General features: G+C 44.5%; 1 protein-coding gene and 1 long non-coding RNA gene across 2 annotated transcripts in view; both read right to left on the reverse strand.

The window, feature by feature from the left end:
- The window catches only part of gpalpp1 (GPALPP motifs containing 1), a 15277-nt gene extending 13365 nt beyond the window's left edge, over window positions 1-1912 (reverse strand). Inside the window, exon 1 of the mRNA XM_048602539.1 lies at window positions 1776-1912. Within this exon, the coding sequence (XP_048458496.1) occupies window positions 1776-1912 (137 nt within the window). The remainder of the gene's footprint in view (window positions 1-1775) is intronic.
- Window positions 1913-20991: 19079 nt separating this feature from the next.
- LOC125484384 overlaps window positions 20992-24409 on the reverse strand; it is a 33027-nt gene continuing 29609 nt past the window's right edge. Inside the window, exon 2 of the long non-coding RNA XR_007263212.1 lies at window positions 20992-21419. This is a non-coding gene — a long non-coding RNA (uncharacterized LOC125484384). The remainder of the gene's footprint in view (window positions 21420-24409) is intronic.

Below are 24409 nucleotides of genomic sequence, written 5' to 3' on the forward strand. Positions count from 1 at the left end.
CAGCCTTCCTGCTCCTCTGATGCTGCTTGGCCTGCTGTGTTCATCCAGCTCTACACCTTGTTATCTCCTTTGAAGGCAGCCTGTTTAATAACTATCTGCTAACCTTTGATTCCAATCAATCTGGGCAGATTCAGTCTTGCCCCAGTGAAGTTGGCCCTACCCCGGTTAATTTCTCTTACTCAGCATAGCACCTTATCCTATTCCAGAGCCAACATAAACCTTATGAAGCAACAGAGGCTGATGCAGCAGTCCCCTAACTCTTCCCTTACTAATACCCTATTCACTTAGTTCATGCCATTCCCAGGAACTAGATCTAATATTTTCTCCTTTCTTGTTGACCTGAACACATACTGTTGTAGCTAATTCTCTGGATCACACTCTAGGAACTCTTATCCTTCTCTGCCCTACTACCATCCCCAGACTATATTTGGATAATTAAAGTCCTCCATTATCAGTATCCTTTTGTGCCATTAAGCAATTCAGCTCATTAAAGTACCACAGTCTGTGGTTTTGATACCTCATATCGGTATGTGTTTGGCAACAATAGCTGACCTGTAAACTATTTCAGGAATGCATTGTTTATGGGGAATGATTAGTATAAATTGCATGCATTGTTTTCAAGCCCAATTGAATAAATTACTGGAGAAAGTATGCAGATAAACTGCAGCAAACAAGGCGAATTTCTACATATTATCTCAACCACACCCTCCACTGGAGCGCGATGTTGCTCTGCAGACCTTGACAACCAGTTAAATCACGAGGTGACGCACATTTTGCAATTAATTGCATCTGATTTAATCTTTCCACTCAATAATAGGTTGATGCTCTGCCTTCCAGGCGATTGCCGGGCAGAGCCTTCTTTTGCAAACACTTCTTAATCAATTCCAGTCATGTAAGGTGGATTGCGAGGAGTGGAAATGTCGACCACAAATCATTCCAATGTCAGCTGCCCAAGGCCGGGTGCCTCGAGAGTTCATCCTGCACAGCCAACTGTACGACTTGAACACAAATCCTCTGCTCCCAGACACTCCAACAGTGGGCGGATTTAGCTCCTTCTCCCAATTGTCACTGATCATTAGATTGCTTGAACTGACAAAGTTGGATCTTTAATATGATTACGGAAATAGGCATGTTGACAATGCCATTCCTTCAAAAAAAGAAGAAAGCAACTTTTCAAACAGCTAATGAAGGGATTCTGCACAGATCAGCGAGGTGGAAATTGGGTGTTGTTGAGTTTGTTTAACAGATATATAAAGCGAGCCCAGCGATGGCCGATTCCACACAATGAGATCTCAGGATGTACGTGCACAAATCGTTAAAAATTTGCTGAGAAAGAGAGATGAATGAAGCAAAACTTGGATGACATGCCTCTCTTAGCAGCTCAATTTATGGGCAAGTTCTGTGCGACCAAAATTAGGAGCAAGCAACTTCTTCACAAATACAAAGCGCTGTGCTTCAAAGAATCTAAATCCAATTGGTTAGGCCTTATTTGCAGGTCCTAATGCTACATACTGTTCCGTTTTTGTTTAACTGAGATTTACAAAGCCGATACCAGGAGTGAGAGACTGTACCTGTCAGTGAAGGATGGCTGGAATTCTGTGCTTATAGTGGTCTTTAACGTTACAAAATGTTAGCATTGGAGATGATGTTGGCACTGGTGAGGGAGCTAAAATCTAAGAAACAATCATAACGTTGATGAAAATTCAGGAGAAATCCTGAGACGCTGATCTTTCTTAGGTGATATGTTAAAAATTTACAGCTGGGATGAATCTCACCGTTCGAAGGCTTGTTCCTCATCTCTTGAGAAACCCAGGCTCGGACAGCTGGATGTAAGAAACATGGAGCAGCAGATGTTTGAGGAGATTGGTGATTCGACAATGATTACGGAAATCTCACGCCCTGGGCGAGACATACAGAAGCTAAAGGAGTTTAGGTGGGGCAAAGGAATGGAAGATCCAGATGGGATACAGTGGAGCAGGGATTGAGTCATAGAGTGATAGAGATGTACAGCGCAGAAACAGAAACTTTGGTCCAACTCGTCCATGCCAACCAGTTATCCCAAATTAATCTGGCCCCATTGGCCAGCATTTGGCCCATATCCCTCTAAACCCTTCCTATTCATGTCCCCATCCAGATGCCTTTCAAATGTTGTAATTGCACCAGCCTCCACCACTTCCTCTGGCAGCTCGTTCCATATACACACCAACCCTCTGCATGAAAAGGTTGCCCCTTTTAAATCTTTCCCCTCTCACCTTAAACCTGTGCCCTCTATATTTGGACTCCCTTACCCTGGGGAAAAGACTTTGGCTAGTCATCCTATCCCTGTTCACCCTACAGACTAACTTGGAACAAATGGCCTGTTTCTACTTTCTTTAAATTCATTTAATGTTCATTGGCAACACTAGCATTTATTGCCCAGAGGCCAGTTAAGAGTCAACCACGTTGCTGCAGGTCTGGAGTCACATGTAGGCCAGACCAGGTAAGGATGGCAGTTTCCTTCCTTAAAGCGCATTAGTGAGCCAGATGGGCTTTTCGAACAATGGGCAATGATTCCATGGTCATCATTAGACTCTTAATTCCAGATTTTTATTGAATTCAAATTCCACCATAGCAGGTTTCGAACCCATGTCCCCAGAACATTAGCTGGGTATCTGGATTAAAAGTCCAGCGATAATACCACCAGGCCATCACCTCCCCTATTGCTGGTTATGTATTACCTAGGCTGTCAGCTATAGCTACAGCTCGGAAGGTTTGATGAGCTGGAGGATAACACAGTATTGTTGCCGAACTGGTCCTACCATTTTGTTGGCATGCACAATGAACAGGACTGACAGACATTCCTTTGCAAAAATGTCAACAATTGCAGTAAGTCATTCAGCTGGAACATCATCCACACGCAAAGCTTATGCATCGAATCTGCAGTTCGCACACAAACACTTCATCAAAACCGGTTTTAACAACATAGGGCAACGTGTACTGGATTGGTTCCTGCTCCCATTCTTTCCCAGCTCAGGCAAACAGCAGACAGCATAGTCTGTACCCTAGCGCTCAGGAGTTAGGAACCGCTTTTAACCAGTTAGCAGGGCCCAGCTTCTCGAACTGAGAGGTCACCACACTTTCAACTGCCCAACGAAAGGGACAATGGTTCAGGGACACTGCCCTCTGTGGTTGCCCGATCTCCCCTTCCAATCAGCAAACTGGACATGTTCACCTCACCCCATTTGCCCTCTGGAGCTAGTTTTCTATCCATCAGTGAGTTTAGTGGTGTCCAGTTGCTATGGTGATATTGCATCATTGGACATACAGCCCAGCTTTGATGGATGTTGGTGATAAGCAGGTCTCACAGACAAACAGTGTACAACTTGTACTATCTACAAGATGCACTGCAGAAACTCACCAAAGATCCTCACACAGCACCTTCCAAACACATGACCACTTCCATCTAGAAGGACAAGGGCAGCAGATACATGGGAACACCACCCCCCGCAAGTTCCCCTCCGAGCTACTCACCATCCTGATGTAGAAATATTTCGCTGTTCCTTCAGTGACGATGTGGATATATGAATAATAATCTTTGGAAAGGGATGCACGATCACATAATGAGTAGAAACTGGTTCTCCCTAGCTGCCTCACAACAGATGTGATGTATTCATTTTTATGTAGTCAGTGTTTACTGTGCTTAAAAAGAAATTCATATTTGACCCCACATCAGCAGGCTCCTGTATTATTTACCAATGTCTGCCCTGGACTTAAACATACTTGAGAAAAATATGTATCGACAGAGCATTTTCAAGTTAGCAGGATGTGCCATAAGGAGCAATGCTGAGGCCTCAGCTAGTTACAATCTGTGGTCACAGACATTGAGGGTGATGGGTCTGTAACTAGGACAGTGCACTGTTTCCCAAACCTTGGGCTAACTCCCCTCCCACAACTGTCAGGACAGCTTTCGGCCTGTCCCAGGTACAGGCAACTGGGGGAAGGGCGATATCTGAAGCATCAGGAGGTAAAGGATTGGGCCGGAGGGCTGGATTGGGAGCCGGAGAATGGCTAAGTGGGAGGTACTGGAGTGGGGTGTGGGCTCAGAGCCTCAGTGTGCCTGTGGTACGCAAGGCCCCCCCCTCCCAGCTCCTAGCCTTAAATCAACGCATCTCCAACACTACTGATTGACGATGGGAGTTGACCTCTTGATAGCTTTTGTGCTTTCCTCATGTCAAGCAACAATCATCCACTTTAAGTGGTTTGACTCTTTAGCATAAGCCTTTCCATTATTTATAGTTTTACATTTCCGTGCCTTTGGAAGCCGGGACACTGAGATCAAACATCTGTGTGTTCCCTGTGCTTTTTCCTGTGCTACATATCTCAGTTTGCTGACAATACAAGGCAGGGTGGGAGACTCTCAAGGAAGACACAGAGATACAGATAGTCGACAACAAGCTAGAGTTGAATAGTGCAGGCTCACTTACTTCCAGCAGAAGACTAGGAAAGCGGAATATTGTCTAAAAAGGCATAGACTTTGCAAACGTGGATGGCCTGGGAACCCCTCGGTGGCTGTTTCTGTCGAAGTCAGTTTGGGTCTCCTCATCGGTTTGTGACTCCATGTAACCTTTTCTTCATCACCATGTTGGGTCCAGCCCAGGATTCCAACGGGACCTGGGCCCTTGAGCCCAGAGCCATGAAATGAACCAAGTGGGCTTTGTCTTAAATTCTCATTACTTTTTAATTTCTTTTTTTCACTTTTATTATATTATCATGGAAGGACTCTTATTTTGAACTTTTTATTTCTTTATTTTTCTAATTTGTTCCTGTGATTTTGCACTTTTGGAGGTCTGTAATGCTGGACTTTTTATTTCTTTATTTTCTTGGGAATCTGTCCTCAAGAATCTGGACCTGGGTACCTTGTACCTCAGATTTCGCCATAGGTGGCGACTTGTAGACTTTTCACTGTACTCGTGAGCAATGTGACAATAAAGTTAACTCAATTCATAGTGAAGGGGCCACTGGACTCGAAACCTTAACTCTGCTTTTCTCTCCACAGACACTGCCAGGCCTGCTGAGTTTCTCCAGCATTCTCTTGGCTTGCCTCAGTACTCCAGAAACTGCAATAAGTTGCTTTTATTTAGATATTCATAATGAGTTGGGTTTATTCCTGCCAGGGGCACAGAAAGACCACAAGGCCATGCGACGTCGGAACCCTTCATTCCTTTCCTGATTAAAAAAGTTGTCTCTCCCAGCTTTGAAACTTTATAGCTCTCTGTGGTAAAGAATTCCACAGATTGACTGCTCTCTGAGAGAAGGAATTGCTACTCGTCTCTGTCTTAAATGGGCAAACCCTTTACTCTGAGATTGTGCCCCCAGTTCTAGAATCTCACACGGGGCTAAAGGAGGGGAGAGGAGGGTCTATCATGAGAGAAACTAATGGAGCTAAAGGTTAATTCTGTCCCCTGGAGTGGATGGGGATGCATCTTAGGCTATTAAAGGAATTAGCTATAGAGATAGCTGATACACTGGCAGTAATAGAGTCATAAAGTCATAGAGCTGTACAGCATGGAAACAGACTCTTCAGTCCAACTCGTCCATGCTGACCAGATATCCTAAATAAATCTAGTCCCATTTGGCAGCATTTGGCCCATATCCCTCTAAACCCTTCCTATTCATGTACCCATCCAGATGCCTTTTAAATGTTATAATTGTACCAGCCTCCACCACTTCCTCTGGCAGCTCATTCCATATGCACACCACCTTCTGTGTGAAAATGTTACCCCTCAGGTCCCTTTTAAATCTTTCCCCTCTCACCTTAAACCTATGCGCTGTAGTTTTAGACTCCCTTACCCTGGGAAAAAGACCTTGACTATCCACCCTAACCATGCCCCTCATGATCTTATAAACCACTATAAGGTCACCCGTCAGCCTCCGACACTCCAGGGAAAATAGCCCCAGTCTATTCAGCCTCTTCCTATAGCTCAAACCTCCAATCCTGGTACTATAAACCTTTTAATTTTCAAAGAATCCTTAGTTTCTGGAAAAGAAAGTTAGCAAGTAATTAGGAATGAGAAAAGAATGTTTGGATGAAGAGTGCAGGAATAAAAGAAGATTCCCTACAATTGGTGAGACCGCATCTGTGCAATTTTGCTTTCCATATTGAAAGAAGGACACATTTGCTTTGAAGATGATCCAACAAAGACTCACTAGATCAGTTTGTAGAATGAGGAGCTTTAAAAATAATGAGAAGCTGAGTAAATTTGGAGTTTCGTAAAGTGAGAGGGGATCTCATCGAATCTCACAAGATTCTGAAAGTGATTGAACGGGAGATGTTGGGGAATCCAAAACCCAAAGGCACACCCTCAGGGTAACAGTCCGATCATTTAGGACCGAACTGAGGAGGAACCTCTTCACTCAATGGACTGTGACTCTTCTGAATTTGAATGGTCCTAGAACACACAGGCGAAGACAAAATGGAGTTGCAGAAGAAATGACCCACTGGAGGACTGATTGTTCTCCTCCCATTATCATACAGCATCCTCTGGGCTGCACATGAAGATGGTGACAAGAGAAGGCAACTTTACCCATTACTGATTTCGAGGAGAGTGTATCAAAAATGCTGAGTGTACCATCCCACTTTGTGTCTATTTCCCCTGTGATTTTCATCTCGCCCTGGGGTTACATACCAAGCACGGTGTGCTCTGCTTTGACAGCACTGATCACTGGTTTAACTGAAATGACTCAAACTCTGGGGGTGGCTGACATGTCCCACGCTGCATGCCTTTGATGTTCCCTGAGTAACATGTTTATTATTCATTCTCAGGATGAGGGCATCCCTGGCTAGGCAGCATTTATTGCCCATCCCTAACTACCCAGAGGGCAGTTAAGAGTCAACCACATTGCTGTGGGTCTGGAGTCACATGTAGACCAGACCAGGTAAGGATGGCAGTTTCCTTCCCTGAAGGACATTAGTGAACCATATGGCTTTTTCCTGACAATCGACAATGAATTCATAGTCATCATTGTATTCTTAATTCCAGATATTTTACTGAATTCAAATTCTACCGTCTGCCGTGGTGGGATTCGAACCCAGGTCCCCAGAGCATTATCTGGGTCTCTGGATTAACAGTCCAGCCAATAATACCACTAGGTCATCGCTTCCCCTAATATTTAGGAGCAGAAAGGCTAGCCTCATCCTTCACTTTGTTCATGGCTGATCCACCCATTAACTACACTGATCTGCCTCTGGATGGGGTCCAACCATCTCATAGAGTCATACAGCATGAAACAGACTCTTCAATCCAACTCGTCCATGCTGACCAAGTTCCCCAAACTAAACTAGGCCCACTTGCTTGTGTTTGGCCAATATCCCTACAAACCTTTCCTATTCATGTATCTGTCCCAATGTCTTTTAAATGTTGTAACTGTATCTGCATCTACCACCTCCTCTGGTAGTTCATCCCACATATGAATCACCCTCTGCGTGAAAAAGTTGCCCCTCAGGTCCCTCTCAGCTTAAACCTACACCCCTCTAGTTTTGAACTCCCCCACCCTAGGGTAAAGACCTTGGCTATTCACCTTATCTATGCCCCTCATAATTTTATAAACCTTTATAAGGATTCCTCTCAACATCCTCCACTTCAGTAAAAAAGGTCCCAGCCTATCCTACCTCTCCTTATAAGTCAAGCCCTCTAGTCCCAGCAACATCCTGGTAAATCTCTTCTGAACCCTTTCGTCTGTCTGAACTCATTGCTGAGAGCCATGCCAACCTGAAACTTATTCAACAGGGATCTTTGAACTGTCAGTGCAGAGTATTCCAGACATTTGTTGTTTATTTCCTGGGGTCACAGAAATATCTACATTCTCCCCATTGAGGGATGTGGTGCTGTCATTTGCATATCTCAAAGATTATGAGCGAGTTGGATATGTATTATCGGCAGTTCTTACCATTCCTTTCATCTCGTAATCCATAATGTGGCTACACGGATTGATTGATTGTCACATGCACCGAAGTACAGTGAAAATCTTTGTTCACGAGCAGTACAGGCAGATCATAGTAAGCAGGGATGTACAGATCAAAAAGACTTAGACAGAGGCATACAAGTTACATTGCACAGGGTGTGCGCTAGGTGAGATCAACGTTAGCAAGTTCAGCATTATTTGAGGCTAGAGAGTCCATTCATCGCTCTAATAACGGCTGGAAAGCAGCTGTTCCTGAACCTGCTGGTGCGTGTGTTCAGGCTTCTGTACCTTCTGCCTGACGGAAGAGGTTGTAGGAGAACATTACCAGGGTGCAATGGGTCTTTGATGACGTTGGCAGCCTTTCTGCGGCAGCGAGCTGTGTACATTGAGTCCATGGATGGAAGGTTGGCTTCCGTGATGGTCTGGGCTGTGTATACCACCTTCTGTAGTTTCTTACAGTCCTGGGCAGAGCAGTTGCCAGACCAGGCCGTTATGCACCCGGACAGTTTGCTTTCAATGGTGCATCTGTAGAAGTTGGTGAGGGGCCTTATGGACATGCTAAATTTCCTGAGCCGCCTGAGGAAGAAGAGGCGTTGTTGTGCCTTCTTGACTGTCGTATTTACGTGGGAAATCCAGGGCAGGTTGTCGGTTATCGTCACGCTGAGGAACTTGATGCTGTTCACTCTCTCAACCTCAGTTCCGTTGATGTAGATGGGGGCGTGTTCTCTTCCTTTCTTTCTGAAGTCAATGATCAGTTCTTTAGTTTTGGCAACGTTGAGAGACAGATTGTTTTCATTGCACCATTTCACCAAGCCCTCTATCTCCCTTTTGTAGTCCCTTCTGAAGCGGAGATGATAGTGAAATGGTCATGTAAATAGTGAAATGGGAATGATAATGAAATGGTAATTTCACTAAAACAGTAACCTGGAGCTAATGTCCTGGGACGTGGATTCAAATCCCAGCATTCAAATTGAAATTCATTTCATTTTTTAAAAAGAAATCTGATAGTCTCGGTGATTGTAACCATGACAACCAGTGTCAAATTGTTTGAAAACACACCTGGTTTTTAGGGAGGGCTTTCTGCCACCCTTATCTCCTCTGGCCTACATGTGACTCTAGACCCATGGCTTTGCAGTTGATTCTCAACTGCCCTCTGAACTGGAAGCCACTTAGATCAAGGGCAATTAGGGATGGGGCAACAAATGTTAACATAGAACATAGAACAGTACAGCAAAGTACAGGCCCTTCAGCCCACGATGTTGTGCCAAACTTTGACCGGAAACCTAAGGTCTATCTAACCTCCACCGCTACCTTATACTATCATCGTATATACAAATGTTGGCCTTGCCAGCGTCTCCCAGATCCCATGAAATAACGCAGAAGTAAACCAACCCTGTAGGTCATCCTGAATAGGAATCATCAACAGAGTGTGATCTCTCAGGCTCAGCCTCAGCGGTGGCAGTCCCACCTCTGACTAAGAAAGTTGTGGATCTTACGGAACCATAGAAAGTTATAGCACAGAAGGAGGCCAATCAGCCCATCGTGTCTGCAGCAGCCCTCCTAACGGCCAATGGACCTAATGCCATTCCCCCACACGCCCCCACCTTCTTCCCATAATCCTGCACATCGTTCCTTTTCTGATGACTGTCTAATTCCCCCTTGCTTACCTGGATTATATCTGCTTCCACCACGTTGTCAGGCAATGCTTCCTTCATTCACTCATGGGATGAGGGCATCGTTGGCCAGGCAGCGTTTATTGCCCATCCCTAATTGCCCAGAGGCCAGTTAAGAGTCAACCACACTGCTGTGGGTCTGGAGTCACATGTAGGCCTGACCAGGTAAGGATGGCAGATTTCCTTCCCTAAAGGACATTAGTGAACCACATGGGTTTTCCAACAATCGGCAATGGTTTCACGGTCATCATTAGATTCTTAATTCCAGATATTTATTGAATTCAATTCCGTGGCAGGATTTGAACCCGGGTCCCCAGAACATTATCTGTGACTCTGGATTAATAATCCAGCGATAATACCACTAGGCCATTGCCTCCCCTTGCTTTCCAGACCCTAACCTTTCAATGCGTGAAAATATTTCTTCCCATGTCTCCATTGCTTCTTTGACTCTGTGTGGATGGATAGTTTGTTGCTGAATACCTTGCTGCCCATCTCCAGCTAATGATTCTATCTCTCTTCCCAGGCAGACATCAGGACCCACGACTGCCATCATCCAAAAGGATAAGGGCAGCAGATACAGGGAACACCACTGTCTGAAAGTTTGCCTTCAAGTCACTCACCATCCCGACTTGGAAATATATCGCCGTTCCTTCACTGTCGCTGGGTCAAAATCATGGAATTCCCTCCCTAAGGGCATTGGTGATCAACCCACAGAAGGTGGGCTGCAGCAGTTCAAGAAGGCAGCTCACAATCACCTTCTCAAAGGGAAAACTAGAGACGGGTGGTAAATGCCCAGCCACATCCCATGAATGAGTTAAAAAGTAGGTCAATGACTGCTGAGAGAGGTTGGGGTTTTATAGAATTGAAAGAGGGATGGAATTCGAGCAGCAGGTCAACTTAGTTGGTTACATGGCTAGTGTGATGTTCATAATAACCCCAGCGGTAAGGTTCAATTCCTTTTCCAACTGAGATAGAGTTGAAACCTGCCTCGTCACTCTGCCCCAAAATGGGTACGAGAACGTCCGCAAGCAACAGAATTGCTTCTCTCTATTGGAGAAACACTTGTGACCTCTCCTAGGGTCAGGCTGACTCCCCATCTTACTGGAGGGTTTTCGGGTGGAAATTCCAGTACTTAGGGCCTTCAGCACAGGTGAAGGCACAGCACTGACGGTGAAATGTCAAGCCCGTCTCTGGAAATGGAAGATATGCTCAACATGTTACCCGTGACCAGCCCTAATACACGGGCCTCTGGCTGAGGATCTGTTTGGCCAGAACTGCCACCCAAAGTTAACATAAACATTTACAACATGCTGGGTTAGCATCACATCCACATCACATCTCCTGAACAGTGTATATGCACAACACTCCCTCCATATCGCCAAAGTCCCTTCATATCTGTGTTCTGGGCAAGTTGCCTGTAGATGATTTGTTACTGTTCAGAGCCTCAGTCCCAGGTGAAGTCTTCATGAGACAGTCTCCCTACGATGTCTTTGGCGCTGCCTTTGTAAATGCAATTGGCATTGCCACCTGCAACACACAGAACTGCTCCTTCCCAGCCCAGTCAAACAATTGCCCAACAGAGACCATGGCGTGGGTTGTCACCTCGAATTGGGACATTGGGAGATGACTGACCCGCATGACCAGTGTGAGTCCCCACATCCTACCCAGAGAGGACCTAGAGCATTAGGTGTCTCCTGTCTCCAGCCAATCGGGCACGGTCTTGTTAACGGGGTGAGGAGAGAACCGAAGACAATCCGAGGGGGGTGATGAGAGGAGGGGGCCAGGCCAATTTGTGAGCCACTCACCAGCTGACTAGCAACGCATTGTGATCCCAAAAACGCCACCATTTAAAGACGAGGCTCCTGGGTATTTCAGGCATGTGTGACGGCCACCTAAACCAAGTCTGTCTGGAGCATTTCCATGAAAACGCGCTTCAGATCGGCAGTACCTCATCTAAACTGGAAAACAGTCGGACCAAGAACAAAACAAAAGGAATTGTGGATACTGTAAATCAGTGACGTTCAAAACAGGTTCCGAGGAAGGTTCACTGGACCCGAAACATTAACTCTGATTTCTCTCCACAGATGCTGCCAGGCCTGCTGAGCTTTTCCAGCAACTTCTGTTTTTGTCTCTGACAAAACCAGGCTCCATAAACACCACCGACCTCCAACGTTTTTAACAAGTGACCAATCACGCTCAGTGAGGCAGGAGAGAGGCAGCAGTGTGAGGGAGCAGCTTCACTTCGAAAATCCAAAATAACTCATCACGTTTCTAAATAAAAGCTGAAAGAACTGCAGATGCTGTAAATCAGGAACAAAACCAGAAGTTGCTCAGTTCTGAGGAAGGGTCACCGGACCCGAAATATTAACTCTGATTTTTTCTTCACAGATGCTGCCAGACCCGCTGAGCTTTTCCAGCAACATCTGTTTTTGTTCATCACATTTCGACCTTGAAGACGGGTCAATTCTGACCCAAAACATCGACTCTGTCCACAGATGCTGCTCAGCTGTATTTCAACTTGAACATGTGGTAGTCCCGTTAAAAATGAGAGCAGCAAGGGTGTGTGGAAAATGTCAGTGACAGAGGGATCTGGCTGAGCTGAGGGATGCCTGTGATGGAGGGACTGGATGAAAAAGTGAGAGAATTGGAATTGTGGGCAGCTTGAGGGATCAAAGAGAGAAGGATTTGTGGAATGGAGTGCAAGCGGGGGGAGGGGTCGAGAAAGCAAAAGCAGAGGTGGATCAAAGAAGCAAGCAAAGGGAAGATCAAAGAGGTGCAACATGTTGGAGAAGGAACTGAGAGCAAGCCCTGATTATTGTTGGAGTGTATTTTCTTTGCCAAGTTAATTTCAAGGTTGAAATGTTGCCTTGCGATAAACTCTAATGCAGACATATTATGAAACTTCACAGCACCGTCTCACAATGCAGCCTCTACAATGCAGACAGCATGTTGTAGCCTCAGAATACAACGTGAGATTGCACTCGACTTATCTCCAAGTGGCAACTCAGCCTAAGAATTCATCTGGACGAACAATTACAAAACGCAGCACAACGTGCGCTGCAATCCACTTCCAGCATGCTCTGAGAAAGTGATACTCAGAGAACAAGCTGTTCCAAGTGATGTGAGGCGGTAATGTTTAACTCTTTCATGCAATAGGTGCACAGTTTTGAATAGGCTTCTCAGGATTGACTGGTCCTCACTGAAAGGCAGTTCCAGAGATACAGCTTAAGTTGGATAAGGAGATAGAGATAGAAAGGGGTAGGAGTGAGGCAGCTGTATTGCTGGAAAGGATGAAGTGAGGAGTCAAGAGCAGTTGTTTCGTTAGAACAAACTTATGAAGAAGTTCAAGGAAGCAGTGGACAGCTTCAAGTTGGAGTCAGGGCTGAGAAGATGTCCTGAGGGTTAGGGAAACATGGTAGTTTACTCACTCTGCGTCAGAGGAAACCATGAGGGTTTCTCAAAAAAGAGGTGGTGAGCATCGATTCTTCAGTGTAGACGATAGAGTAGGGGGCTTGAAAAACTCAGAAGCAAAATTCACTTCTTGTAACCAAGCAAGCTCAGAGATCCAGGGGAACCTTAGGGGCCAGGACAGGCTTTATGAAGTCGGCTGTTCCGTGACAGCCTGAAGTTATCTCATTAATAAATTCTGGCGTGGAGCTTGGGAGCTGTAGAGAGCATGAGACTTTATAAGTCAGCGATAAGGAGAATGCTTATCTCTCAAACGGTTTGAGAGTGTGGCATTCTCTTCAGAAGGTAATGAAGGCCAGTGCTTCAAAAGGCTGGGTTAGCTAGATTTTGGTTAGACGATGGGGTCAAGGGTCATGAAGGGCAGACAGGAAAGTTGAGTTCGGACCAAGACCAGGTCAGTTATGATCATATTGAATAGTGGTGTTGGCTAGAAGGGTTTATCTTTCTATGTTATATAGATAGGGAGGGACAAGATCATGATGGGGGAGGGGGATTTGCTGTTTTGGAAAACAAAGACGAGAATGCAAAAACAGTGTCTGTGATCTTTAAACAGCAGAGAACATAGCTGATCGATGGGCAGAGATAAGTAGTGGTGACAGAGCCTGGTGACCTCTGTGTGAGCCCTGCTCCAGACTGCATAACAACAGGGCCGGTCCTCAACTTTAGCAAGGCCAGAAAGTGGATTTGACCCCGGTGAAACCGGGAGTACAGACTGTACAGAAACTTAACGCTGAGGACCCACAGGCAAGGTATAACAGGGTGGGGGAGGGACGGGGTGAACGTTTAGCCTCATTCCAGACAGTGGCAAGTTTTGCCCTCCAGGATAGAGATTTAGGCCTGTGTTTTGTTGTCTGATCTTTAGAGAAATAAAACCAGTAACAAACACCCCAGTAATACTTGAAAATACCGGTCGTACTGAGCATGTTCCAAGGTATGCAAAACCAGTTGGAGCGGTACGCAGTCACTCACAAATTTTACTCATTTATCCTTGACGGAAATTAAACTGTTGGAGACTCTCCGTGTCTTGGTCAACAATGGTTTATTGACGTGGTTCAGTGAGAAACTCCACTTCGTAATCATTTTTGTAAATGTTGCTAAATGATTACAAGTAGTTGTTGCTGTTGGAAGAGGAGGTGGAGGAGGTGATGGCCTAGTGGTAATATCGCTGGACTATTAATCCAGCAACTCAGCTGGGTTCAAATCCAGCCCCACAGATGGTGAAGTTTGAATTCAGTAAGGAAATAGCTGGAATTAGGAATCTGGTGATGACCATAAAATCATTGACAGTTGTTGGGGAAAACCCCATCTGGTAAACTAATGACCTTCAGGGAAGGAAATCTGCCAGCCTCACCTGTTCTGGCCTACATGTGACTCCAGACCAACTGCAATGTGGTTGATTCTCAAATGGCCTGACAAGCCATTCAGTTGTACCAATTGCTACAAACCCCCTTCAAGAGCAATAAGGTCTGGCCAGCCAGGTGCACCTACATCCCAAAAACTAATTTTAAAAAGGAGACATTTGCTTCAGTCTGATTTGATCAATTCTTATACTGTAGACCAGTGTGGCACTGACTGCCAGTTTAACGTAAAAATCAGAGCTGGGCCTAAGGAGAAAGTATCATGCAGGACCAAGGGAGGTGAATGTTGACTGACAGCTCGCTCGAAGATCTGAGGTTCAATGGGGGAGGAATGTGGTGTATAAGGTAAAGCAATGGGCTTGCAAGGGTTAACACAAGTAGCACGCTGCTGCTCCACCCACTGCTCCATGCAATACAGCCTCTAAGTGGGGTCAGTGAGTATGTCTCATCATCTGTCCAGTCAGTGCTTCAGCCTATTATTCTACAGTTAAAAAGTTAGACAGCGGTCCAGCCTTATGTTACTTAGGAGATGAACTTACCTCGTGTTAGTTGAATCCTTTTATTGCCGCAAATAAAACGTTATTCATAAAATTGCCTTTAAAAATGCACTGCAAAATATTTCAACTTTGAGTATTACAATATTTGCAAGAAAATTCAACTCATTCCTACACGAATCATTTCACAATGGTATATTTGCAAAGTACATTCTGTGTCAGGTATACATCCCGAGAGTGAAAATGTTCCAACTTAGAAATTTCATGAGATACGGTGAAGAGCCATAGCCCACAAAGGACCATAGGTATTTCTGTCCATTAGGTTTGGGAGGTTTGAACTGAACTGATGGCTTTATTCTGTGCCGTGTTCATCTCAGAAATTGACCTAACCAACCATCCACAACACAAGAGAAGGTCTCTCTGTAACTTGGCCATCCTGAATGGACATTAACTTGTCCCTCCAGAGTAGCTGGGCTGTTAAATGTCTGTTTTGCTGCCCTAAGTGCAGTCCAGACTCCCTTTTTATTTTAAAAAAAAGTGCAGTTTTTGTTTTGAAGGTGTACTTTAATGAACTGCATGGAAGAACTATTGTTTGCTACTGCACGTTTTAAATGAATAATTCCGTTAAAGATGTAGGTGTTTGTAAATTGAGTTATTTGTGCAGTAAGGTCGTGCAATATTTAATGTGCAAAGTGTTTTTTGTAATCATGACACATTAAATGAAAATTAAAGTTTTCCTCCACATCAAAAAAAAATTCCTTCCATGCCATTATTCATATTAACACCTCAATACATTTTCAAAACTCTCATTTTACAACATAGAAAGTCTTAAGGCACTCAAAGACCCTCACTGTACTTGTTTCAACGTAAGCTAATTAACACAATAGTTAATGAAACGTGTTCTCGCTACCTCTCTGTACAACAATATCTTGTCAGTTAAAGTCAAGCCCCTTCTGCTCCAATAAAATAAAAAGCACATTTTTTTTAGTTAACCTGCCCAGATGTTCTTCTGGAAAAGGTGGGATTTGAATCCAAGCCTTCAGGATTAGCAGTAGAGATACTGCCACTGTGTCATGCCACCCTCATTATAATTAACTGCTTATTTATGTCATTGGCCCATTATGTCTGTGTAAGCCATCAGGTGCCTATATATTCTAGTCCTATTTCCTAGCACATGGTCCATAGCCTCATATTCTATGGTGTTTCAAGTGCTCACCTACATAATTGAATGTTTTGATGACTGTGCCTCTACCCTTTCAGGCAGTAGTTCCACATATCCGCTGCCTTCTGGATGAAAAAAATTCCCCTCAACTTCCCCCTAAAACTTCCTGCCCCTCACCTTAAAATGTGCCCTCTGTTAATCACCTCCCTACTAAGGGGAAGAGTTCTTTCTCATCTACTTTATCTATGCCCCTCAAAACCTCAATTAGATGCCTCCTCACTGTTCTCTGCTCTAAGGAAAACAATCCCAGTTTATCTAGTCTCTCTTCCTAACTAAATCGCTCCAGTCCAGGCACTATCCTGGTGAATCTCAATTCTGCTATAGGAAGGGTTTTGTTAAACTTGAAAGGGTTCAGAAAAGATTTACAAGGATGTTGCCAGGGTTGGAGGGTCTGAGCTACAAGGAGAGGCTGAATAGAATTTTTTTACCTGGGGAGAGGACACCAAAACTAGAGGGCATAGGTTTAAAGTGAGAGGGGAATGATTTAAAAGGGACCTGAGGGGTGAATTTTTCATGCAGAAGCTGCCAGAGGAAGTGGTGGAGGCTGGTACAATTATGACATTTAAAAGGCATCTGGATGGGTATATGAATAGGAAGGGTTTAGAGGGATATGAGCCAAATGCTGGCAAATGGGACTGGATTAACTTAGGATATCTGGTCGGCATGGACGAGTTGGACCAAACAGTCTGTTTCTGTGCTATACAACTCTATGACTCTATAAAACCTCTCTAGTGCAATCACATCCTTCCTAAAGTAAGGTGACCAGAAGTGGACACAGTACTGTGACTGTAGCCCAACTAACATTTCATACGGCCCCATCATAACCTCCTTGATTTCTTATTCAAAGCCTCGACTAAGTGGCAACTAACCTTGTTTACAAGATTTACAATTTTGTTTACAATTTACATAGATGATTTGGAGTTGGGGACTAAGTGTGGTGTGTCAAAATTTGCAGATGACACTAAGGTGAGTGATAGAGCAAAGTGTGCAGAAGACACTGAAAGTCTGCAGGGATATAGATAGTCTAAGTGAGTGGGAAAAGGTCTGGCAGATGGAGTACAATGTTGATAAGTGTGAGGTCATCCATTTTGGTAGGAATAACAGCAAAATGGACTATGTTTTAAATGGTAAAAAATTGCAGCACGCTGCTCTGCAGAGGGACTTGGGTGTCCTTGTGCATGAATCGCTAAAAGTAGGATTGCAGGTGCAGCAGGTAATTAAAAAGGCAAATGAAATTTTGTCTGTCATTGCTAGAGGGATGGAATTTAAAAACGGGAGGCTATGCTGTATAGGGTCCTGGTGAGGCCACACCTGGAGTACTGTGTGCAGTTTTGGTCTCCTTACTTGAGAAGGGATATACTAGTACTGGAGGGGGTGCAGAGGGGACTCACTCGGTTGATTCCAGAGTTGAGAGGGTTGGATTATGAGGAGAGACTGAGTAGACTGGGATTATACTCATTGGAATTCAGAAGAATGAGGGGAGACCATACAGAAACATAAGATTATGAAGGGAATAGATAAAGTGGAGGCAGGGAGGTTGTTTCCACTAGCAGGTGAAACTAGGACTACGGGGCATAGCCTCAAAATAAAAGGGAAGCAGATGTAGGACTGAGGTCAGGAGGAACTTCTTCATCCAAAGGCTTGTGAATCTGCGGAATTCTCTGCCCAGTGAAGCGATTGAAGCTACCTCACTGAATGTTTTTAAGGCAAGGCTAGATAAATTTTTGAACAGTAAAGGAATTAAGGGTTATGGTGAGTGGGCGGGTAAGTGGAGCTGAGTCTCAAAAAGATCAGCCATAATCTTATTAAATGGCAGGGCAGGCTCGAGGGGCCAGATGGCCTACTCCTGCTCCTAGTTCTTATGTTCTTGGTCGGAAATGAAATGCTTTGGCACAAGGTCCGGATATAAGTTGCAAGTTCCTTTGCTGTTTTCAACACTAAACTGTTTATCGATTTTCAGAAAGTAAAGTTATGGCAGCATTGTTGAGGTTTATGTTCTGAGGCCTACCTGTGCTCTGAGGTTGGTTTGAGGTCACATAGACAGAGTGGGGTGAGTCAGAATTGACCAGAGAGCTGAGATTCTCTTATGAACTAAATGCAAACACAGAGCTAGGTAGGACAGGACATTGCCAGAACGTGTAACCTCGGACTCGCTTCCAAGTGTTTCTGGAGGTCAGTAGGCATCGCTGATGACCTTTCCCATTATCACCACAATACAACAAGCTGCAATCTCCTAGATGGGAAACATTTGAAGTCACAAATCGGCTATGACATTGGCAAACTGCCACAGCCTTGGTGGATTAGCTCAGGGAGTCAGAGAATAATTACGTTCACAAAGATTTCCACAGCTATTAATTTGCTTGCAGCAAAAGGGCTGTAGTTAGGTAGTTTAGGAAATTTTTACTGTGGTCTGGAAGAGTCAGCTCTGACAATCGTTTCCATATATCCAAAAAGATGTGGTTGTAAATCAACATACCATTCAGATAGTGCCTCCACCTTAGCCCTGAGTAAAGGAGTGGCATAGTATATTTGTATGTGTATATATAGCTTCTGTTAAGTGGTAAGTAAAATATAAAACTGTACAATTGCAGTGATTCAAAAGTGTAAGGGAACAGGTGCAAATGGTAGGAAAGAACAGTTCATAGGCAACATATTGGCTTGGTATCCCTGTAAATGTCTCTTCGAGGGATGGAAAGGTTTTCCAGGCCCAAGGTACTGTCATAACAGAGCCATTACATTGTCCTGCTGGCCAGAGACACAAATATGAAAGGCTCATTGCTGTTCTGTAACAGGTTTGCATCGGCCTATTTTTTTTTCCCGACGGCTTTCAAATATTTGCTTGATTTCTCCCAGTTTACAGGAAATCATAGGCTCAGAGTCGCTAAAAACAGCCAGGGCTGAGGTCAAAAAGAAACATCAGGAGTTTATGAATTTTTGACATGGGGATTGAGGCTGTAGTTATGGAGTTCTGGGGAATGGAGCCAGAAATGTAATAGGGTGAAAAAAAATCCTTTTCACACAAGTATTTAGGGCAGAGAATTCACTGTCTGGAAATGTGGTGGAGGCAGGTTCAGTTGAGGCATTCAATGAGGCATTGGATTTTTTTTTGGATGGTAATGTTTGCAAGGATATGGAGAAAGGCAGGAGACTGGCACTAGACAACAGATTGGGCTAGATAACAGAGGTGACATGGGCACAATGAGTGAGTAGCCTCCATCTGCACTGTAATAATTTGGTGATTCATTAGTGTACTGGAGGAGACCTGATCAAAATGGTTAATATCAAAAAAAAATTCAGTTAGAGTCAATAAAAGGGGGCTCTTTTCCAATGGCTGACGGGTAAAGTGTTTAGGTTTAAAGCAATTAGCAAAAGAACCATGAGGATAACCGCTTCAACCTGGAGGCTGGTTAGGACTTGAACTGCTTTTTCGACTCCTGAGTTGACTGTGTTGGCATCTGAGAGTAAACCTGTTATTTCTCCAGCACTGATGTGAGTCTTTGCCAGCTGAACCAGACACAATCAGCTAAGCTGATAATATCAAATGGAGATAATCTAAAGGTGGATCTTGAAGATTTTTGAGCCGTGGCCCTCTTTCCTTTGGCACACGCTACACTGTGGCGTTGTCCTTGGGAAGTAAGGTGTATTGGTACACCACCTTGGAAATAAATAGTGTGAATGCCCATATTGAGTTATATCCATGCCAGAGGGCAACAAGGACTTGTTTCTGTCACTTCCCACCAATCCATTCCTCATTTTCTAGAACAGGGTCAGTCTATTTTTCTCCTGTAATGATTCCCTGTCCAAGTCTGAGATCAGGAATGTGATACTGGTGCATTTCACTCACTCGTTCCTGTAGAATTGTGTAGCATGCCCCTGTATCACTTCAGTCTTATTTATACCTCTCACTATACTAAGAAGCCAACACATGCAACTTGCATATCCAGGACTGAGCAAACAAACGTTCGACAAGCTGTAACACTGATATTTTTATTGCAACGATTTGTCCTTAGAAGTCTGAGAATGCTGTTTGCTTTGAATGTTAACACGGGGAATCCCCATTGAAGATTCCTCCCCCTTGTATCTCCCCGTTGGACAATTTGATGGCAGAATTTAAAGTTTTGATTGGTGATGCACGTGGAATAGCGTTTCCTGATAATGGAATGAGACTCAATGATAGCTTTCCAAAGGGATTGGGAGAAAGCAGGGCAGAAATAAGGGGGGGGGGTTGCATTTGGGCATTAACTGAAGAGCTCTTCAATAGAGCTCGTACAGCGTTGATGGATCAAATGGCTTCCTTTTGTTTCAAATTACAGTAAAGATTTCACCCATTACTGCTGGATAAGGGCAAAGTGAGCCTTTAATGGTGAGATAGGGAGGACATGAGCCTGTATGAAGCTACCTTCAAACAAGTCAGAAAACATGAAGTTCATAGTGTGTAGGTAAACTCATCTTGCAGTGGAAACCCATTACCTTTAATGATTTTTATGCAAGCAATTGAGAATCCTTACAGTGTAGAAAAGAGGCCATTTGGCCCATTGACCCTCTCTCAAGCAACCCTTCCAGATCCCCACAACCCAGCATTTCCTGTGGCTAATCCATCCAATCCACACACGTGAACATTAGGGGCAATTTAGCATGGCCAATCCAGCTAACTTGCACATCTTTGGACTGTGGGAGGAAACCCACGCAGACAAAGGGAGAACACACAAACTCTACACAGACAGTTGTCCAAGGTTGGAATTGAACTCGGGTCCCTGGCGCTGTGAGGCGGGATGCTAACCACTGAGCCACTGTACGGCCTAGTTGTACATGTGAAACAAATAAATAAGCAACAATTCGATGTGAAGAGTTTATTTTATTTTCCCACAGCCCTGGCTTCAGATTTCAGTCAGCGATTGAGATGTCATTCTGCTTTTGGTATTCAAGCACCGAAGAAAATCCACTTCTTGTGCTCTCTCCTATCCAACTTATCCCTTGCCAGTTGGCTAGACATAAGAGCAAGTTCAGTCCCAAGGCGATTTTTTATGGGCCACAAGTATCTTTATTTTACCCTAATTTACTGGCTCTTGAGGTAATTTAGCCTTCAAAAATTGAAGGTCCCTTTTTTAATCGCCAAAGGTCCTGAGATTTAGTGGGTGAACTTTAGCCGTTCACAACAGCACTTTTGTCTTCTTTCTCAAAGAGGCAAAAGGGGATGAAAACACAATGTCTGTTGCCTGGTTATTCCCATTTCCAGTTCATTTCCTTGGCTCTGCACCAGCTCCTGTTGAGAGAAAAGCAAGGTTTTCATTCAGCCATGGGCCTCAAGGAATGCTGGTCATTAAGGCTTCTAAATTAGGCCATAAGACTCAAGAAGAGCAGGCTGTCATGCCTGTTCATTACAGAATCATAGAGTCATACAGCATGGAAACAGACCCTACAGTCCACACTGACCACGTTCCCAAACTAAACTAGTCCCACTTGCCTGTGCTTGGCCCATATACCTCCAAACTTTTCCTATTCATATACGTAATCAGATGTCTTTCAAACATTGTAACTGTACCCACATCCTCCACTTCCTCTGGCAGTTCATTCCAGACTCGAACCACTGTCTGTGTTAAAAAAGTTGCCCCTCATGTCCTTTTCAAATCATTCTCCTCTCACCTTAAAAATATGTCCCCTAGTTTTGACCTTCCCGCCCTAGGGAAAAGACCTTTGTCATTCACCTTATCGATGCCCCTCATGATTTTATAAACATCAATAAGGTCACCCCCTCAACCTCCAATGCTCAGTGAAAAAAGTCCCAGCCTATCCAGCATCTCCTTATAAATCAAACCCTCTAACCCTGGCAACGTCCTTGTATATCTTTTCTGAACACTTTCCAGTTTAATAATATCCTTCCTATAACAAGGCAACTAGAACTGCACACAGTACTCCAGAAGAGTCCTCACCAATGTCCTGTATAACCTAAATATGACGTCCCAACTCCTATACTCAAAGGTCTGAACAATGAAGGCAAGCGTGCTATATACCTTAACCACCCTGCCTACCTATGACACAAATTTCAGAGAATTCTGTACCTGAACCCCTAGGTCTCTCTGTTCTATGACACTACCCAGGCCTAGCATTAATTGCATTAGTCCTGTCATACAATCACACAGTCCATGTTTGTTTTACCAAAACACAATACCTCACATTTATCCAAATTAAACTCCATCTGCCACTCCTGAGCCCATTGACCCAATCGATCACGAACCCTTTGTAATCTCTTCTGTTTCTTGTCTCTGGTCAGGCAGCTATAGTTGGCATCTCAGTAGCATGGGCAAACTCATGTGTCACCAGTCCATGGCACTGGAACGTAGGTGTACCATGTCTAACATTTGACAGAAAGGCGAGACCTTTGCCAATGCAACACTGAGCAGTTGGGGACAAGAAAACCATGCCACGTAGTGGGCAGAGAAGGCTCGAGGAAAAGGCTAGAATGTTGCCACCCAATGTTTCCTGGGTTTTCAGGATTATCCTTATAGTGCGCTGCGTTTGCATTGAATCCTACTCCCTATCTGGGAATACATTGGGAATATTGGACATAGAGGTCAGTTTTTCAGACGTGTGCAGTGTCTGATTTCCCAATCCTTCCTGGCATCGAGTAGACAACTGTGAGTTGCAAGAATTGAGTGTGAAGACTGTAGGGTGGTCCCTGACAGAGTGGATACCCCTGACCACCTCACCCCTCCCCCCACCCACATTATTAATAATGAACCCAGAGTCTTAGGAGCAATTATAGGAGGATATTGATAAACATTCGCTGTTGGCCCAGGAAGGTCGCAGATACATGTGAGGATGTACATTTTGGCAGGAAGTATAGCATAGTTTAAGGAATTACTGTACACATATTGGCCATCACTAAGAACAGACAGCTCACAAGGGGACAGATGCATTACTATTTGGTTGCATATAGTTTACAAGTACGTAATAAAACAGTTTCTGTATGTAGGGAATTCTCTTCCTCCCTCAAAGACTATCCCCATCCCCACATTCGAGTATGTGACACCAGAATTGCAAGGAGATGACTCAAACACAGTATCAAGTGAGACATGTCTTCTGGTAACTCACTGTATTGAATTAGCTACAATTCTTAGGAATGGGTTACTCTCAGCAATCACGAGTTACAGTTGCAGCTACAATGAGTCTGTCCTGTCATAAATCCTCTATTCCAAGCTTAATATCCTAACTTCATATTTACAGCCAGTCCTCTGTTGATCTCAGCTGCTGTAGATCCTTTGGTGGATGGAACATTTCTCCAGACTATCTGCAGGAACAGATATGATCCCTGTTCCTGTTTGTCCCAGTTACTTGCTGCTGCCTTGGCCACCCATCTCCACATTCAGCAATGATCCAGATCTGTAGGAACATAGAGCATAGGAGCAGGAGGAGGCCATTTGGCCACTTCAACCTGCTCCGACATTCAATCTGATCATCCAACTCAGACCACCCCTCAGGATTTTACATGTTTTCATCAAGTCACCTCTTACACCTTTCTAAACTCCAGCAGACACAGGCCCATGTTGTCCAACCTTTCCTTAACCAATCCACTCATTTCAGCCATTGGTCAAGTAAATCTCCTCTGAACTGCCTCCAATACATTCACATCTTTTCTTAAGTAAGGAGACTAATATTGTGCGTCGGGCTCCAAATATCGCCTCACCAATGCCCTGTATAACTGATAATATGCTTCTCATTTATTCTTCCTGCCAAAATACTTATTTCACAATTTCCCCCATACACTCGTAGAATCCCTACACTGTGAAAGCAGACCATTCAGCCCATTGAGTCCACACCAACCCCTGGAAGAGCAGCCCACCCTAGACCCACCCCATCCCTGTAACCCTGCATTTGCCATGGCTAAGCCGCACATCCCAGAACACTACTGGCAATTTAGCATGGTCAATCCACCTAATCTTCACAGTTTTAGACTGTGGGAGGAAACTGGAGCACTCGGAGGAAACCCATATTCCCAATTCCTTCGCCTCTGCCGCATCTGCTCCCAGGATGAGGCATTCCACTCCCGCAAAAACATTTCAGTTGTCCTCGTTTTTCAAGGACCGTAACTTCCCCCCCTCAGTGGTCGAGAACGCCCTCAACCGTGTCTCCCACATCTCCCGCAACTCATCCCTCACATCCCGTCCACGCAATAAGAACCAAAAAAGAATCCCCCTCGTCCTCACGTACCACCCCACCAACCTCCGGATCCAACGCATCATCCTCCGACACTTC

The sequence above is a fragment of the Rhincodon typus genome, chromosome 11, assembly GCF_021869965.1.
Source record: "Rhincodon typus isolate 14 chromosome 11, sRhiTyp1.1, whole genome shotgun sequence".
NCBI lineage: Eukaryota > Metazoa > Chordata > Chondrichthyes > Orectolobiformes > Rhincodontidae > Rhincodon > Rhincodon typus.